We start from the raw sequence: 21064 nt of genomic DNA, 5'->3' as shown, positions 1-21064 counted from the left end.
GCCTTTTATTTCATACATTTTTCATACGTATCAAAAGTGGTGTATCAAAAGTGTATCAAATTTCAGCCAGGGTGTACGCTTCAAACGGGGGAAGAATACGTACAAGGCTGAACTTTACCCCACACAATTTCTCCTTTTTCAGTGACATAAAAATCTCAACTTTTTTTTGAGAAAAGTGGGGGATGAGGTTGTGGATCCCGAAATGCCCTTTTAAAAGGCACAATAAATTATTTCTTTCATTTCAAGGATTCAGAAAAAGTGCATCCTACTTTTAAATGGCATATGTTTCTTAGGAGAGGGCAGTATACTGAAAGAACACGTGGGCTATACTGGAATTATCCAGAGTCTAAATAATTGTCGACACACCAATTTCCTTCTAATCTGAACTGTATCTGAACTGTCAATCCAGGTACTTCTTATTATATATGGAGGTTTATTACAATACCTTGCTAAGATAGTATTTATTTCTTGTATTTGTTTATAGATAAGATATCACATCATTTGAAATGAAGACGACTTCCAAGTTACAGACTTTCTGCTGTCATTACTGCAACCGATGGTGGCACTGTTTTGATCAGTACAGAAAACACAAAAGAAGACATCAGACAAGGCGTATGCATCGGGGGATATTTCCTGTGCAGATACAACAAACCGCTGGTCATAAACGAATTCAGTGCACTCGGAGTAGGAAAGGAATTGTTGCAAAGACACATTTGGCAAAACAAATACACGTTTACTCTGGAGAGAGACCATTTCATTGTACAGAGTGTGACAGGTGTTTTGCATTTAAATCACAATTGACACAACACAAACGCATTCACACTGGTGATAAACCATTCCAGTGCATGGAATGTGGCAAGTGTTTTAGATTGAAGGATCAGTTGGCACAACACACGATAGTTCACACTGGTGATAAACAATTTCAATGCATGGAGTGTGGCAAGTGTTTTACAAGGAAAAGAGTTTTGAAACAACACAAACTCATTCACACTGGTGATAAACCATTTCAGTGCATGGAATGTGGCAAGTGTTTTAGATTGAAGTGTCATTTGACACGACACGCAGTAGTTCACACTGGTGATAAACCATTTCAATGTCCAGAGTGTGGCAAGTGTTTTGCAAGGAAATCACATTTGACACATCACAGACGCATTCACACTGGTGGTAAACCATTTCAGTGCATGAAATGTGGCAAGTGTTTTAGATTGAAGTCTTATTTGACACGACATACAATACTTTACACTTGTGATAAATGCATGGAGTGTGGCAAGTGTTTTATAAGGAAATCAGATTTGACAAAGCATAAATTCATTCACACTGGTGATAGACCATTCCAGTGCATGGAATGTGGCAAGTGTTTTGCAAGGAAAGTAGATTTGACACAACACAAAGTCATTCACACTGGTGAAAAACCATTTAAATGCACAGAGTGTGGCAAGTATTTTGCAAGGAAAGCAGATTTGACACGTCACAAACTCATTCACACTGGTGAAAAACCATTTCATTGTATAAATTGTGACAAGTCTTTTGTATATAAATCAAATTTGACACAACACAAATGTAAACATCTCAAAAAAGTAACTAACCCCCTTAAATAATGGCCATTATTCAAAAGGGTTATTGTATTTCAAATCTGTAAAATGCATTGGAAGCAGAATTAATTCTGCGCATTTTAACACCTCATTTGATACGATAGCCCAGAAAACAATAAAACACCGGTCAATTTAATGTAGTGAGGTCCAGATTTGAAAGTTGTACTATACAAATTTTTACAATACAAAAATACTAAGATATCATTACACAGATTTCCTTCCATTACACTGAATACAAAATCAATAACTGCAACTTTCAAATCTTGGGTTACATTGATTTATTGTGATGTCAATATTTAGTCAATTGCACAGAGTGTGACAAGTGTTTTGCATTGCAATCAAATCTGACACAACACAAACGCATTCACACTGGTGATAAACCATTTCAGTGCACGCAATGTGGCAAGTGTTTTAGATTGAAGTCTCTTTTGACACGACATACAATACTTTACACCAGGGGCGTCTATTCTTCCGTTAATCGCCCCCAAACGGGAGGGAATAATTTTACCCCTTTGGGGAAGAATTTTGCATTTTGAAAAAGAAAAAAATATAGAGGGAAAACAGAAGAAAGTCAACAGGATTCAAGGAATATTAAAAATAAAATTAACTAATTTGGGGAAAATGTATAACTGGAACATGTATTATTGTGCTTATAAAATGGCTATTTTTGGAATGAAATAGATGGTCACTGGCTGGTAGTGACTGCTCTACAGGGTAGGTGAATTCATCTAGTGTCATTTAGGGAAGGATTATAATGGGTACATAGCATTAGCATACATGTAGTGGTCCCTTGGCTTTTACCCATTCCCAGATTGTCCCAAAAACAATTATTTTGAGGGAATTAACCATGGAATTAGCATAAAACAGGGAAAAGTTGGGACAGTAATATTATTCTTCCCTGCCTGGGCAATAGTGACTAGTGGAAATCTGCCTATCTAGGGAAGCATTGGGATTCTAAGGGAAGACAGAACCATCAATTAGTTAACAGCTCTATTGTCCAAGTTTATCTTCCCTTTTAAACCTCAGCTTCAGATGCAAATCCTTGATTATCCTTCCCTAGGCCTAGATGCAATAGTTCAGTGGCAATCTCCAAACTCTGCTACAGAAGAATTTTAATTCCAAGGCTTTATAAATCAGGGGCATGTGAGTCACCACATATAAAGAGCTGAAAATACTGAAAACAGTTAGCAAAAAGCTCAAAACACCTAGCAAAAATCTGCAATTTGGGAAGATCCTATACTTTTGTACAGAGCAAGTGTAGGGCCTACTGGTACAAAAAAAAAAGCTGAAAATCAAAACAAAAAAGCTGAACTCTCACACCCCTGTAAATAATAAATCACAGCTAGCTCTGAAAATAATAAAGAGCCTAGAGGTGTTTGCCAGCCTGTCTTCCCTTTAAACCATTAGTCCTCAGATGCAATGGTTCAGTGTCCAGACTGTACCATCTAGGAAAGAATTTGATGTTTTTTGGGAAGACACAATAGAACAACTCACAACTTAGTCTAACAGTTTTATAAAGAAGTTTCTGGGTCTGACAACACACGGTCTATATTCAGGCAGGGAAGGGAGGGAACAAGTACATGTTGTAGATAGCATCCAGCCTAAAATTGTCCCTTTTGGGTCCATTTTTGGGGATCTCAGTTGGGGAAGAATCTGGAGACGCATGTGACACAGCGCGGTAGGGTGAGGGAATAATTTCAATTTTCTGGAAGAATAGACACCCCTTCTTTACACTTGTGATAAATGCATGGAGTGTGGCAAGTGTTTTATAAGGAAATCAGATTTAATTGACGAAGCATAAATTCATTCACACTGGTGATAGACCATGCAGTGCATGGAATGTGGCAATTTAAGTGTTTTGCAAGGAAAGTAGATTTGACACGACACAAACTCATTCACACTGGTGAAAAACCATTTCAATGCACAGAGTGTGGCAAGTATTTTGCAAGGAAAGCAGATTTGACACGACACAAACTCATTCACACTGGTGAAAAACCATTTCATTGTATATATTGTGACAATTAGTCTTTTGTATAAATCAAATTTGACACAACACAAATGTAAACATCTCAAAAAAAAGTAACTAACCCCCCCTTAAATAATGACCATTATTCAAAAAGGGTTATTGTATTTCAAATCTGTAAAATGCGTTGGAAGCAGAATTTATTTCTGCGCATTTTAACACCTCATTTGATACGATAGCCCAGAAAACAATAAAACGCCGGTCAATTTAATGTAGTGAGGTCCAGATTTAAAAGTTGCACTATACAAAGTTTTACAATACAAAAACACTCATGCAGATATCATTACACAGATTTCCTTCCATTACACTGAATACAAAATCAATAAAATTTACTGCAACTTTCAAATCTTGGGTTACATTGATTTAAATGTACGCTGTGATGTCAATATTTAGTCAATTGCTCTAATTTTTCAGATTTGTAATACAATTACCCATTTTTGAATAATGGTCATTATTTAAGGGATCTGGAATGAGCGTTTTGAGCGTTTCGATAGTATTTTTTGTGGGACATGAGAGCACATCAGACATGTCGAATTGCATTCTGAATACGAAGAATGTCTTTCTGATATCAAATAATTTTCATTTTTTTGAAATTCACGATATAATACAAATTTTATGACAAATTATTAAAATTTGATATTTTCCACATTTTTGATATATAATGTTTGTCATCGAAGTAAAATTTAATATAATAAATACTGTCCAAACGTTCATACACCATCCCTTAAGGGAGGTTAGTTATTTTTTTGAGATGTTTATGTACGTTGGTAAAAAAACATTTGACAAGTGAAAATAGAGACCGAAGAGAGTACCTGTGTTGCAAGGAAATCAGATTTGACAAAACAAATATATTCACACATTGAAGACTGAGTTCCACAGTATGGGTTAGCTCGAGATACCCTATCTAAAATAAAATACAGGTTTACATTTATATTTTACATGTATCTAACATTATCTTGCTGTATTTTAGCTAGGGGCCATATGTAGAGCAGTCGGGTTTTTTTTAAAAACAATACTATCACAAGAAGTATGTTTTACATTCCCAAGCATACATTTCACATGTATAGAACTGGAGAACACAAACTCCTGTTAACAAGAAGTAAAATTTGAATTCCGCACAACTTATATAGCCATAACACATATTGTGTAATTGAATATATAAATACAAAACCCACCCAAGTCCATACTTTGGCCAAATTGAGTTAAGCATGGGAAATTGTTGCTATACATACGTACTTACACAGGCCTGTCATATGTATGAAGTCCAGGATTTGAGTCTGTGCAACACATTGATTGAAATCCAGTACAGTATGTATAAAGGTCTACTTGTAACACATTCATTGCTGGAGAATGACTTTTGAAAACAAAAAGAAAGTGTGTGGTTTATATTACATGGCAGTATGTTTATCAACATTATACATACCTGTGTGCTTTATTTTGTATTATCTTACTAGTGGTAATCTCATTCCAACATTGTCGTCTTTGAATATGATTAAAAAACCCACCCAAGTCCAGCATTTAAAATGAACCCCACAAAGTCCCTGAAATGCTAATCGTCATACCTAATACAGTTTAACCTACTCATTTGCACGTAAAACTTACCATATTGATCAGGTAAATCTAACTGAAGGAATTAAAATGATAAACAGATTTTTTTTCTCAAAATCACTTCCAATGGACTTGGGTGGGTTTTGAATTCATTGCACCAAAATGACTTCTATTCATCATTTTCAGATTAGATGTCCTGTTGACCTAAGAACTTGCAATTCCCCGCATCACCAATTCAGCAATCGCTACACTCACTAACTTCTACCCATGTAATTTGTAAACTTTTTTCAGCTCCACATACATGTACAAGTCAATGTTTTGATATCAAACCAAGATGGAGTCATTGCGATTAAAACTGATCACCCTTTAAATACCATACAAAATATAATTTAGATCTTCAAATATGCAGTCGACCTTTTTACTTTTTAGGGCGTAATATATATATAGAAACAGTCCTTGACTTCCAAAAATCGCTTGATCCCCCCCCCCCCCTTTTCGACTGCCCAAAAATATTTGCCCCGATCCTTTTGGTCTGCCAAAAAATCTTTGCCCCCCCCCCCTAAAATTCACCACCCTTTAATTTAGCAATCTTTGAGCATTATTGTTGGGTTCTGTCTGTGCTTATTCCCAGATGTAACAATAAATAATGGGAATCCTATCCTACATGTACAGTATCAACATCAAAAAAGAATAGTCCAGTATATACCAGGGTTTAATGTTCATCCCCCCAGCTCTACCAAACCAACTTTTTTTGCATCCTTTTATATGGTCCTATAACATATTCAAGATGTTATGAACAAAATATAATTACCCGCACTCCGCCATATATTCAAGGTCAAAGGTCTACACTGGTCAAATTTCAAAGTTGCTCAAATCTTATTAAAGGGCAGGTCTATAGCAAAAACAACATCATATCATTGGCAAGCTAATATTATGAGGACAATGAAAATGACTCCTTTTTTGAAAAAATAAGACATTTAAAATTAATATTCCGAAAAAAAAAAAACTTAAGTGGTGAGTTCCTTCGAACGAGACAGATTTGGACTAGAAAACCGGTGACGTCATGAAATGAGATGTGCCCACTGTGAGAAAAGGGACTATAAATGCTCTCAATGGACAGAACGTATACTATTCACAGAAAAAAATTCCAAATTAAGTATTACAAATTTTGTGGTTTTTAAACATATGGATAAAATCAGCCGCTTCTTTGTTATATATTAGACAATTGTGATATTACAATTCATATGTATATCAATATCATGAGAAATATTAGGCCTAAAAAATAAATACATAATTTAAGCTTAGATTTTCATCTGAGACTATATATAAACCGTGTTAGTCCACAAATTCATGTATCTGATTTCCCTGTATATTGCAATGCTATATAGTTTCAGTTGGATGAAATATTACAAAGCAAACGCATAGTAACAATTACTGTGTGGGCTTTGTTCCCGAAAGAGAACAATACCGTGCATATTGTTATGCAGCATTGTTATCTCAAATTATCTCATCGAATCAATTTCATTGTACAACCAAACTCGTCTCGGCTTGCGTTCTGCAACAGACACTACACGTCTCTCTGTACCAAATTTCAACCCTAAAGGCCTGCAATCAGCTTTCGACAAGAGTTTTTCTCTCACCGCACCTGCACTCTGGAACTCACTTCCATCTGAACGTCCGTACTGCTGCTTCTCTGCCAAGTTTCAAGAAAGGCCTCAAAACCTTCCTGTTCCCACAATAATCTGGTGGCTTTGTTTCAGTTTTGCAGTTTTATTTTGCCTTTCAAATATTTTGTGTTCCATCTTGGCGCCGTGGTCTTTATGAAATGGCGCCCTATAAATGCCTTGTATGTAATGTAATTGTTATGGTAAGTGATAGTACAACTCATTGTTGCTAATGTCAAACTTGTCAAAGTGATTGTGATTGTATGATGAGAGCACGATAAAGTGTCCGCTTCATTTACCTATGTCATCAGTCAAACGGGGAGAACACGTATGCTTCAAACGGGGGGAAGCACACGTACGAGGCTGAACTTTACCCACACAATTTCTCCTTTTTCAGGAGAACACGCACAAAAATTGCAACAAGTGTCAACTTGTAATGTGATAATTATTCTCTTCGCATAGAGATAAACTTGTTTTTGCTATAGACCTGCCCTTTTAGGAGTATTTTGTGATTCTAGCATCCTCTTTTAATGACATTTTTCAGTACATATCCACGAAAAAAAGCCTATTCCCAATATTGTACATAAACATTATGTAGCCAGAGGTTTCCAGTGACATAAAAATCTCAACTTTTTTTTGGAGAAAAGTGGGGGATGAGGCTGTGAATCACGAAATGCCCTTTTAAAAGGCACATTAAATTATTTCTTTCATATCAAGGATTCAGAAAAAGTGCAGTTTGATCTACCTGTGGCATACCATTCTTGAAGTGTAAGCAAAAGGACAAATCTGGGGGGGGCAGTTTTTTGTGCTCTGATTTCAAAGCAAATGGTCTCAAATTGCTTGTTATAAAAACAATTGTCAAAGAAGGAATCTTTTGCACTGTTGCAAGCCCGGGGGGGCACTCCAACTTTGGAGATGACGCGTATGTAGGGCTGTTAAGACCCCCTTTTCAGCATCGCTGTCACCCAAAGACCCCATATTTTTTTACTGAACACATGCTTTCGCTCCAGCTCTGTCACCCGAAGACCCCATATTTTTCCATTTGATCTGTCACCCAAAGACCCTTACAAGTTCAATTTGAACAGCAACTTTCATTTATCAGTGATTTTGTCACTTATTTTGAAAAAATAAAGAAATTTGAAGCCATTTAGAACTAGAAATTCGATTTTCGAGGTTTTTGTGGCGCTGTTTTGTTCTCACCCAAAGATTCCATTTAAAAAAAAGGTCATGTTCTCACCCAATGACCCCATATTTTTTACATTTTGCTCTCACCGAATGCCAAAAATCATGCTCTCACCCAATGACCACATATTTTTTTACATGTTGCTCTCACCGAATGCCCCTTAGTGCGAAAGCACCAGCCCTACACCTATATCCATTTCAAATTGAAGTGCCCCCCCCCCCGGGTTGCAAGTGCTTTGTTATTGACAAAATTGGGCAGTAAAGGTCAACCCCATTACAGCCTATACATGTATATTGACCACAACCTATTTTTTGATGTTTCCTGGGTAACAAAACATCCTACATGGTTATAACTATGCCTTATTTGACTTGTTTTTACACAAGCAATTTATTTGAGACCATTTTCTTTGAAATTGGAGCATTTGTAATGTTTGGCCCCAGTGTGGCTAAAAACGGACCACCCCCAAGATTTGACCTTTTTGCTTAAAGGCTTAATGTATGATTTCCTTCAAATTTTAAATTTGTCATTTTATACTCAAAATGCTGAAATAATACTAGTCTAGTAATAATCATTGGGAATGGTTTCTGTCCATTTTGAGCTGAAATAACAAGGTAAACACTGCTTGTAATTTTGGCCGTTTAACACACAGTTCTATAGAACTTTACTCTGTTTACCTACAAACACAACAAATTTGGCTGATTCCATTTGGGTGCAACTTGTGACATGTGCAAACATTACAAATATGCCAAAAAATCAGGTTTGAAAAAAATTAACCAAATTCATATTATAAGATCATACATTATGACTTTAACTCAAGAACGGTATGTCGCAGGTAAATCAAACTATACCTTTTTTGAATCCTTGAAATGAGAGGAATAATTTGGTGTGTTACCAAGATTTAAACTACTTTCAAATTTGACCACTGTGCTGCCCTTTGACCTTGAATAGGGCTGAGGTGCCAGGAATTATTTTTTGTTTAACATCTTGAATGTGTTATAGGTCCATATAAAAAGGAAGCAAAAAAGTTGGTTTGGTAAAGTCCTGGGGGGATGCACATTAAACCCTGGTACATGTATATCCCAGAGAAAGCCCCCAGCCCAAAGCCTTGAATCATACCCTTCACACAGTGCCGTAGCGTCATGGGGGCCAATGCCATGTTGATCTGAAATTTTTAAAAATCCCATAGGAAAATTGCAGAAAAATTGCTTGTGCCCCCCCCCCCATCAGATCCGGTGCCCCCAATCATGGCCGGTGCCCCCCAATATGATGACCCACACTATGCCACTGTTCTTACACCTTGCTAAGATAAGTATTTATTTCTTTATATTTGCTTTAGATAAGACATCACAACACTTGCAATGGAGACAACTTCTGAGTTACAGACTTTCTGCTGTCATTACTGCAAACGATGGTGGCACTGTTTTGATCAGTACAGAAAACACAAAAGAAGACACCAGACAAGGCGTATGCGTCACGGGATACATCAGGGGACACTTCCTATTCAGATACAGAAAAGCAAGCCAATGCACAAGCATCATGGAATATTTCCTATGCAGATACAACAAACCACTGGTGATAAACCAATTCAGTGCACTCAGAGTGAGAAATGTTTTGTTGCAAAGACACATTTGACAAAACACATGCACGATCACTCCGGAGAGAAACCATTTAATTGTACAGAGTGTGGCAATTGCTTTGCATTTAAATCACGGTTGACACAACACACACTCATTCACACTGGTGATAAACCATTCCAATGCATGTATTGTGGCAAGTGTTTTAGACAGAAGTCTCATTTGACACAACACACAAGAATTCACACTGGTGAAAAACCATTCCAGTGCATGGAATGTGGCAAGTGTTTTAGATCGAAGACAGAATTGACACGACACACACTTCACACTGGTGATAAACCAATTCAGTGCACTCAGAGTGGGAAATGTTTTGTTGCGAAGACACATTTGACAAAACACATGCACGATCACTCCGGAGAGAAACCATTTAATTGTACAGAGTGTGGCAATTGTTTTGCATTTAAATCACAGTTGACACTTCACAAACGCATTCACAGTGGTGATAAACCATTCCAGTGCATGTATTGTGGCAAGTGTTTTAGACAGGAGTCTCATTTGACACAACACACAAGAATTCACACTGGTGAAAAACCATTCCGGTGCATGGAATGTGGCAAGTGTTTTAGATCGAAGACAGAATTGACACGACACACACTTGTTCACACTGGTGATACATGTAAACCATTTCAATGTACAGAGTGTGACAGATGTTTTGCATTTAAATCAGATTTGACAAATCACACACGCATTCACACTGGTGATAAACCATTTCAATGCACAGAGTGTGATAAGTGCTATGCAAAGAAATCACATTTGACACGACACACAATAGTTCACAATGGTGAAAAACCATTTCAGTGCATGAAATGTGGCAAGTGTTTTAGACAGAAGTCAAATTTGACACGGCGACGCAATAGTTCACACTGGTGACAAATCATTTCAATGTACAGAGTGTGACAAGTGTTTTGCAAGGAAATCACATTTGACACAACATAAACTCATTCACACTGGAGATAAACCATTCGAGTGCATGGAATGTGGCAAGTGTTTTAAATTGAAGACAAATTTAACACAACACATGATTGTTCACATTGGTGATTAACCATTTCAATGCAGGGAGTGTGGCAAGTGTTTTGCAAGGAAATCAAATTTGACAAAACACCATAAATACATTCACACTGGTGATAAACCCCCGGGGATAAACCATTCCAGTGCACACAGTGTGGCAAGTGTTTTACAAGGAAATCACATTTGACAGGCCACATGTCACACATTCACAGTGGTGATAAACCATTTTCAGGGTAAATACTCTTCAATTCCACCAACTCTGGTGACACTCTGGTTTCACACTTGTGATGTGACTGTTGATGCCAGTGACATAGGCTGTGGAGGTGTTGTGATGCAAGAGGGTGAAGATCAAATAGATCACCCCATTTGTTACTTTTCAAGGAAATTCAACAAGCACCAGAGAAATTACTCCACAATTGAGAAGGAGTGTCTAGCATTGCTATTAGCATTGCTACTTTTTGATGTGTGTGTGGGTACCACAGTATGTCCCCTGTGCTTGTTTTCACAGATCACAATCCCCTCACCTTCATCAACAGGATGAAGAACAAAACCAAAGACTGGTGAGGTGGAGTTTAACCTTGCAAGAGTACAATCTGGACATCAAACATATTAAGGGAAAAGACAATGTAATGGCTGATGCCCTGTCCAAAAATACAAAAAAAGGGCTGATAAACAAAAATTCCTTTTAAAAGGGAACTTGTGTGACAAGTAGTCACTGGGTATGATGAGTTAAATACTCAAAGTTGATAATATGTTGAAGTTGATGTAAAAGAAGAAAACATTTAAGAAAGTTTTCATTACATTTGAACTTTCTTCTTTTAAGGGGGAGGGTGTGATGTGCACTGAGTAATTTGATTTAATTTAATTATTTAACTTTGTTTACAAGCTGAAAGTATTTCATGAGATGGGAAACCCCTTGTATTTTGGAATTCCCCAAATTATTGTAAACAAAGTCAGAGCTATGTTTAGAACTTGGAAAGCCCCAGTTCATTATTGCACCATCAGGAAAACCCCCCAGGAAGTAATGTAATGTGAATGTGTATAATTAATCTTGGGAAATCCCAAGATTGCAGCAATGTTGTGAAAATGTGATTGAAGTAATGGTTTATTAATAGATGATGGGTTTTTGCATGAGTACTGATATAAAAAGCTGAAGGCTTTTGTTGGGACTTTACAGAATGTCATGTGAGATTGAAAACTCCACATGTGTGTGATGGTCTTCGTGCTTCAAAAAAGAAGTACATTTTAACCAGTTTATATAGCCAATAATTGAGCTAATTTTAATACAGCAACGAAGAAGACAGCGAGCACACAAAAGTGCTCTTCCTCATCAAAGGATTAAAAGTTCTTCTGTCAAATTGCTGGAGTTTGCTGGGTTTGTGAAGGCAACGCATCTGTCAAAAAAAACAGTGGAGCTGTGTTAAAGAAACCTGTTCCCTGGAAAAAGAGTGGTTGGTGAAAGAAACACCATTTTTGGAGAAAGCAGCGCAAGGAGATATATTTGTGGAGATAGCAGCGCAAAGGAGATTGGAGGAAGCATCATCATTTTCGTATGAGGATTTTATGTGCAAGGATTTATAAATGCAAGTGTACGATGGACTTCACTGATTTTAGCAGAACAAGTGAATAAGGATATATTACATCAGTCGTCCAGAACATTGCAAGAACTCTAGAATCACCAACAAGAAGACCGCTGGTTAAGTACCGATATAATAAAAATGATTGTGTGATTTTATTGTAATTGTTGTTATATGTACCAAGCATACTCTATTTTCAATTAAAGACTTAGATTTGTTAGCTTAAAATCAAACAGTGTATTTGTGTTGTGCATTCGTGTGAATTTGGGTAAAAGGTGATTTTGGCCTTGAGTCAAGTACGACTCGTAACAGAAATTGGGGGCTCGCGTCCGGGAAAATACACTGTAAAAAAGTTGACATTCATTTACTGAGTCTTAAAAGTGAAAGTACAGTATGACAGAGTTCAAAGCAGAAGAGTTTCTTGAAACTATAGATTGGGAGAAATTTGATAAGTTGAAGAAGCCTGATTTATTAGCACTTGCCAAACATTATGACTTGAAAGTAAAGCAAACTACAAGAAGACAAATAATCAAAAATGTCTTGATTGAGGTTTTAGTTGATGAAGAGTATTTTGATGAATCCATTTTGGGCAAGAGAAAAGAGGAGTCGAAACTGAAATCGGTGGGGACTCTGCAGTTAAATTGAAAGAGTTGGAAATTCAATTAGAACTGAGGAAAATAGAAATGGACCAAAAAAGAAAAACTGGAAATGATCAAGTTAGAGAATGAAAATAAAGAAAAAACAAGAAAGGCTAGATATGGAAAAACAGAAAATGTTTATTGAAGAAAAGGAAAAGGTGGCAAAATTGGAACTTGAGAAACAGAAAATGGCAATGGAAGACAAAGCGCGCATGAAAAGATGGCGCTGGAAGCACATTTGAAAGAAAAAAAAGAAATTGAGTTTGAACAAGAGAAGTTGGCTAAGCTAGGTGACAAATACTCATCAAGTTTCTCCTCAAAGTCAAAGTCAGGCTTTGATGTTACAAAGTATGTAAAGCTTGTGCCTAAATTCAAAGAGAAAGAAGTTGATGAGTACTTTCAACATTTTGAAAAGGTAGCTACAAATTTGAAATGGCCTCCAGAGCATTGGACCCTACTGTTACAAAGTAGTTTTGTGGGGAAGGCCAGGGAAACTTACTCAGCTCTACCAATAGAGAAGTGTAATAATTATGAAGAAGTCAAACAGGAGCCTAACAGGCAGTCCTTAAGGCCTATGAGCTGGTGCCTGAAGCATACAGACAAAAGTTCAGAGATTCAAGAAAGCAAGCAGATCAAACCCATGTAGAATTTGCTAGAGTGAAAGAACAAATGTTTGACAGGTGGCTTGGTTCAAAAGAAGTCAAAGATGATTTCGCCAACTTAAGCAATTGGTTCTTATAGAAGAGTTCAAGAAATGTGTCCACGTTGACATTGAAACCCATTTGGATGAAAGCGCTAGCAAAATTAAGACGCTAAATGAGGCGGCAACAATGGCGGACGACTATGGCTTAACTCACAAATTGAATGGGAGTAGATTTGGTCATAACAGAAGTTATTCAAACAGGTTCAGCCATAATCAACCTAGAACAAATCAGGGTGGTACACAAGAAGTGAAACCTCAGTCTAATTCACAGCATAGTGCTGGTGGTAGAGGGACCCCAGGGAGTTCAGGTAACAGAGCAAAATTTGGGACTGAATTTAAAGCCAAAGTAACTTGTACTCATTGTAAGAGACCAGGGCATCGATGACCCAGTGTTATTTCTTAAAAGGCAGACAAGACGCACAAAAACAGCAGCAAACTGCTAGTAATACTGTGGGATGTGCAGTGTCACTTGAGTCAAAGAAAAAAAGTCAGTCAAATCAAGAAACAAGAATTCCCACAAAAGGGAGGTGAGACAGACAAGGTGTGTGAAGAATTTGAACCATTTGTGTTAGAGGGAGTAGTATCACTTGGTGAGAATGGTAGTCCAAAGCCCATCAAGATTGTGCGAGATACGTGTTGTGCACGGTCTATGATTCTGGAAGGAACTTTGCCCTTTAATGAGGCTAGTTCAGCAGGTAATGCTTTGATCCAGGGTATTGGGATGGAAATAATTAGTGTACCTCTCCACAAAATTAACTTGACATCTGACTTGGTTTCTGGTCCTGTTACCATAGGAGTTAGACATGAATTGCCAGTCAAAGGAGTGTCCATGTTGCTAGGAAATGATTTGGCAGGGGGGAAGGTTTTTGCTGACCCAATAGTCACAGATAAGCCCTGTATACAGGATGATAATAGTGAGGAAGAGGAGATATTTCCTGCATGTGCAGTGACACGGGCAATGAGTAAGAAGGCCTCATTAGAAACAATTGAGGACAACCAAATTGATGACATAGGCTACAATTTGGAAGACACTTTTGTGTCAAAGTTGAATGAGAAAGAAGATAAACTTCCTTCTCCAGGGGATAAAAAGACCCCTCAAAATGACACAGCCTCTGAGCATGAACAAATTGAGGAAACCATGAAAGACCCATTAAGTCATGACAAGCTAATTCTGGAGCAACAAAATGACCCAGAACTCAAAGAGATCAATCAAAGGGCATTGACCCTAGAAGAAGCAGAACAAAATTCTGTCTGTTTTTACAAACAAGATGATGTGCTAATGAGAAAATGGCGCCCCTTGATGCACCTGCCGATGAAGAGTGGAAGGTAGTGCACCAAATTGTGGTACCAAAAGTCTACCACACTGAAGTTATTAACATAGCACATGATAGTCCCATGGCAGGGCATTTGGGTGTTAAGAAAACTCATGAAAGAATTCTGAGACATTTCTGGTGGCCCACTCTCAGAAAAGATGTTTCTGAATATTGCAAAACATGTCACATATGCCAAGTAGTAGGGAAGCCAAATCAGAAAATACTTCCTGCTCCATTAAAGCCAATTCCAGCCTTTGATGAACCATTTAGTAGGGTTATTATTGATTGTGTAGGCCCCCTACCAAAGACTAAGTCAGGTAATCAATACCTTCTGACAATTATGTGCTTGGCGTCAACACGCTTTCCTGAAGCCATACCATTGAGAAATATTAAAGCAGTGACCATAGTGAAAGCTTTAACCAAGTTCTTCACATTTGTGGGCGCTCCCCAAGTCCATACAGTCAGACCAAGGATCAAACTTTACTTCTGGAGTATTTCAGCAGGTCATGTATCAATTAGGTATAGAACAGTATACCTCAAGTGCTTACCATCCAGAATCACAAGGTGCACTAGAAAGGTTCCACCAAACATTGAAAAACATGATCAGGACATACTGTTTGGAATTTCAGAGGGACTGGGATGAGGAGTACACTTGTTGTTGTTTGCTGCTAGGGAAGCTGTTCAGGAAACTTTAGGATTTAGTCCTTTTGAGTTAGTATTTGGACACACAGTGCTGGGCCCTTAAAGTTGTTGAAAGAAAAGTGGCTCAATGAGAAATCAGATATCAATTTATTGGATTATGTCTCCAATTTTAAGCATAGGCTTAACAGAGTAACTGATATCGCCAAAGAGAACTTGAAACAGGGTCAGGCCAAAATGAAACAATGGTATGATAAACATGCCAAAGAGAGAGTGTTCAAACCAGGTGACAAAGTTCTAGTACTGTTTCCAATTCCAGGACACCCATTACAAGCCAGATATCATGGTCCATGTGAGGTAGAGTCAAAAGTGGGTGAAGTAGATTATATTATCAAGACTCCTGGTAGACGCAAGAGCAGGCAGTTATGCCACATAAATATGCTCAAAGAGTATGTTGAAAGAAGTGACAGTGGCATTCCAAAACCTGTGTGTACAGTAAAACATGCTGATAATGTAGACAAACATGCCGATGTAGACAAAATTGCCAATGTAGACAAGAGTAAAGATGACAATTCTGATGTCACATTTGACCAGGATAAAGAGCTGGAGCACAAAGAGTATAATGTAAAATTGAACAATTCTGATGTGCTCACTAATTTGGACTCAAAGTTAGGTCATCTTTCTCAAGATCAACAAAGTCAAATTGCAAATTTGATTCACAAATTTGACAATATATTTCCTGATACTCCAAGTAGAACAAATGCTGCATTTCATGATGTAGATGTTGGTGATACTAAACCAATTAAGCAGCATCCTTACAGAGTCAATCCATTGAAAATGGAACATCTCAAAAATGAGATCAATTACATGCTAGACAATGATATCATAGAACCAAGTAGTAGTTATGAGTGGAGTTCACCATGCATTCTTGTTCCCAAGCCTGATGGTTCATACCGATTGGTCGAGACATGAGAGCTGCAAATGTTCATTCATAGACAGACTCGTACCCAATTCCAAGAATTGATGATTGCATAGACAAAATTGGGAATGCAAAATTTGTTAGCAAATTTGATCTTTTGAAAGGGTACTGGCAGGTTCCACTCACAGACCGTGCCAAAGAGATTTCTGCTTTTTGTACACCATTTGGTCTTTACCAATACAAAGTTATGCCATTCGGGTTGAAAAATGCCCCAGCAACATTTCAGAGAATGGTGAACCAAATTGTGGCAGACATAGAGGGATGTGAAGCGTATGTAGATGATTTGATTGTTTACAGTCAAACTTGGGAACAACACATGGAACAACTCCATCAATTGTTTAAGAAGCTGTCAGAAGTACAATTGACAGTCAACCTGGTAAAAGTGAGTTTTGCCATGCCACAGTCACATACTTGGGATATGTTGTAGGTCAAGGTCAGGTGAAACCTATCAAAGCCAAAGTTGAAGCAATTGAGCAATACCCCACACCTGTAAACAAGAAGGCACTCATGAGATTTCTAGGAATGGTTGGCTATTATAGAAAGTTCTGTCCAAACTTTTCAGAGATAGCAAGTCCTTTGACTGATTTGTTGAAGAAAGATGCAAAATTCATTTGGTCAGAACAGTGTGAAAATGCTTTTCACAAAGTCAAATCAATACTCATGAGTTCACCAGTACTTACTGCACCTGATTTTCAGAAGCAGTTCAAGTTGACTGTTGATGCCAGTGACATAGGCTGTGGAGGTGTTGTGATGCAAGAGGGTGAAGATCAAATAGATCACCCCATTTGTTACTTTTCAAGGAAATTCAACAAGCACCAGAGAAATTACTCCACAATTGAGAAGGAGTGTCTAGCATTGCTATTAGCATTGCTACATTTTGATGTGTATTTGGGTACCACAGTATACCCTGTGCTTGTTTTCACAGATCACAATCCCTCACCTTCATCAACAGGATGAAGAACAAAACCAAAGACTGGTGAGGTGGAGTTTAACCTTGCAAGAGTACAATCTGGACATCAAACATATTAAGGGAAAAGACAATGTAATGGCTGATGCCCTGTCCAGAATTGCATAAAAGGGCTGATAAACAAAAATTCCTTTTAAAAGGGAACTTGTGTGACAAGTAGTCACTGGGTATGATGAGTTAAATACTCAAAGTTGATAATATGTTGAAGTTGATGTAAAAGAAGAAAACATTTAAGAAAGTTTTCATTACATTTGAACTTTCTTCTTTTAAGGGGGAGGGTGTGATGTGCCCTGAGTAATTTGATTTAATTTAATTATTTAACTTTGTTTACAAGCTGAAAGTATTTCATGAGATGGGAAACCCCTTGTATTTTGGAATTCCCCAAATTATTGTAAACAAAGTCAGAGCTATGTTTAGAACTTGGTAAGCCCCAGTTCATTATTGCACCATCAGGAAAACCCCCCAGGAAGTAATGTAATGTGAATGTGTATAATTAATCTTGGGAAATCCCAAGATTGCAGCAATGTTGTGAAAATGTGATTGAAGTAATGGTTTATTAATAGATGATGGGTTTTTGCATGAGTACTGATATAAAAAGCTGAAGGCTTTTGTTGGGACTTTACAGAATGTCATGTGAGATTGAAAACTCCACATGTGTGTGATGGTCTTCGTGCTTCAAAAAAGAAGTACATTTTAACCAGTTTATATAGCCAATAATTGAGCTAATTTTAATACAGCAACGAAGAAAACAGCGAGCACACAAAAGTGCTCTTCCTCATCAAAGGATTAAAAGTTCTTCTGTCAAATTGCTGGAGTTTGCTGGGTTTGTGAAGGCAACGCATCTGTCAAAAAAACAGTGGAGCTGTGTTAAAGAAACCTGTTCCCTGGAAAAGAGTGGTTGGTGAAAGAAACACCATTTTTGGAGAAAGCAGCGCAAGGAGATATATTTGTGGAGATAGCAGCGCAAAGGAGATTGGAGGAAGCATCATCATTTTCGTATGAGGATTTTATGTGCAAGGATTTATAAATGCAAGTGTACGATGGACTTCGCTGATTTTCGCAGAAACAAGTGAATAAGGATATATTACATCAGTCGTCCAGAACATTGCAAGAACTCTAGAATCACCAACAAGAAGACCGCTGGTTAAGTACCGATATAATAAAAATGATTGTGTGATTTTATTGTAATTGTTGTTATATGTACCAAGCATACTCTATTTTCAATTAAAGACTTAGATTTGTTAGCTTAAAATCAAACAGTGTATTTGTGTTGTGCATTCGTGTGAATTTGGGTAAAAGGTGATTTTGGCCTTGAGTCAAGTACGACTCGTAACACACTGGTGACAAATCATTTCAATGTACAGAGTGTGACAAGTGTTTTGCAAGGAAATCACATTTGACACAACATAAACTCATTCACACTGGTGATAAACCATTCTAGTGCATGGAATGTGACAAGTGTTTTACATCAAAATCACATTTGACACGACACAGGCACATTCACACTGGTGATAAACCATTTCATTGTACTGTACAGAATGTGGCAAACGTTTTGCAAGGAAATCCCAATTGAAACAACACAAACTCATTCACTCTGGTGATAAAACCATACTAGTGCATGGAATGTAGCAAGTGTTTTAGATTGAATACAGAATTGACATGACATGCAATTGTTCACACTGGTGATAAACTATTTTACGCATCCACTCCAGTGATAAACCATTCCAGTGTATGGAATGTGGAAAGTGTTCAAAATTGAAGACAAAATTGAAACAGCACACAATAGTTCACGCTGGTGATAAACCATTTCACTGTACAGAGTGTGGCACATGTTTTGCAAGGAAAGGAGATTTGACACAACACAAACGCATTGATACTGGTTATAAACCATTCCAGTGCACAGAGTGTGGCAAGTGTTTTACAAGGAAAGCAGATTTGACAAAACACAAATTCATTCACACTGGTGAGAAACCATTTCATTGTACAGATTGTGACAAGTCTTTTGTATATAAATCAAATATTGAGGCAAAGTTGGGTTATATTCAGAAAATCTATAAAATTGGGGAAAAAGGACCCATCCATATACCAAAAGGGGTCATTGATATTCAGTCTATAATACAAAGTTTATAAATTTATTTTTAACAATTCATTGATTTTAGCACTGGTAGCATCCATTACTGCTTGCAGGCAGGATGTCTGGAAAGCTGACCTCCATGTACGCTGTGGGTGGTCTTCCTGTACTTTTGAATAGGACAGCATTAAGTGTGGCTTATTTTTTCATCAAAATGTTTGATTTTTACCATGTTTGTAAGAGCATAACAAGACTCTCTGTGGATGGATTCTTTTTTCTGTGGGTAAATATTTTTTAATTTTAGTCTTTAATAACATTAAAAGGGCAGAGACCCCTATTGTATAATAAACTAGCTAGGTAAGTTTAGACATCCACTTTTGACTTTTTGAGAAAAACAGCTTTTTTTAATTGTGCAAGTATTCAATTTGGGTTTGGATAAAGTGTTGATGAATAGAAACTAAAAGAATAGGTTTGGTACAATTTTGAAGCCTTCCTATTTATTTTATTATATATTTTATATCACGTCTTTTGTGGATGTAAGGGCTTTTGCAACAAAACAAATTTACCCCTTTCCTAGAAACCACCTATGCAATCATATTTGAGCCCATTTGTTTGCACTGCTTTATGTAACTTGACTAATGCTTTCCAATTCAAAAAGAAAAATTGAAATATCTCATTTACTTTTTTAATTATGAATTTTTAATTAAATTCGGGAAAATGGCATTTTTTGAGTATTTCCAAAACCACACCTTTTGTTAATTAAAATGATCCCTTTGGTTTTAATAGGTAAAGAACATTCCATGCTACTAGTATACATCAAAAAATTAAAGCAAAACAATTCTATATTAATTTTATGTTCAGATTTCCGGAAATTCCCTAAGATTTCCCAAACGGAAATATACCATATCTCCAGAAGGGAAAGTGGTATGAAGGTCAAACAACCACCAAAATGTGTATTTTTACCCACACTATAATGTCATATCAATAACTCAATTTCAGCCAAAAGTGGATGTAAGGGCTTTTGAAACAAAGCTCTTCATATACACACCCCTACCTGTGTGCTCCAGCAATTACAGACCTTGTGTATATCCCCATTTGACTGTATCACTGATTACTGGCATGTTTGTCTCATTCATGTCCCTGTTAGCTAGGCATTAATAAGTGCTCTATACACACCTGCAGACACACAAAATACATTCATGAAAAAACACATTATGAGATAATCATGTAAGTTTTATTTCTACCATAATTTTCCAAATATCTTATTTATCTACATTTTTATATTCAGATTTACAATCTCAAAAAAAGTTACATGATCATTATTCTCAGGATAATTTTCTTAAAAGAAATCAAAAATACGGAATATTTCATTTTCACAACTTACGGACCGTTCACAAACACTTGTTACGGGGCGGGGCTGATGCAAAAAGGTGGGCCCTTAAAATTTTTGACCCCTCTAAGTCTCTAACAAGTGTTTGTGAACGGTCCCTTAGGGCACATCAATGTAATTGGCACATAACATTGG

The 21064-nt window shown here is 37.1% G+C and overlaps 1 protein-coding gene across 1 annotated transcript in view; it reads left to right on the top strand.

The window, feature by feature from the left end:
* Window positions 1-10929, top strand: part of LOC140137253 (uncharacterized) — a 32995-nt gene extending 22066 nt beyond the window's left edge. The window contains exons 5-6 of the mRNA XM_072158899.1: window positions 489-1583; window positions 9441-10929. Of these exons, the coding sequence (XP_072015000.1) occupies window positions 489-1583; window positions 9441-10514 (2169 nt within the window). The 3' untranslated portion in view covers window positions 10515-10929. The remainder of the gene's footprint in view (window positions 1-488; window positions 1584-9440) is intronic.
* The last annotated feature ends 10135 nt before the right edge of the window (window positions 10930-21064 follow it).

This window comes from Amphiura filiformis, chromosome 17 (assembly GCF_039555335.1).
Source record: "Amphiura filiformis chromosome 17, Afil_fr2py, whole genome shotgun sequence".
Lineage (NCBI taxonomy): Eukaryota > Metazoa > Echinodermata > Ophiuroidea > Amphilepidida > Amphiuridae > Amphiura > Amphiura filiformis.
The sequence above is the reverse complement of the archived record's forward strand: the minus strand, read 5'-3'. Positions and strand labels throughout refer to the sequence as shown.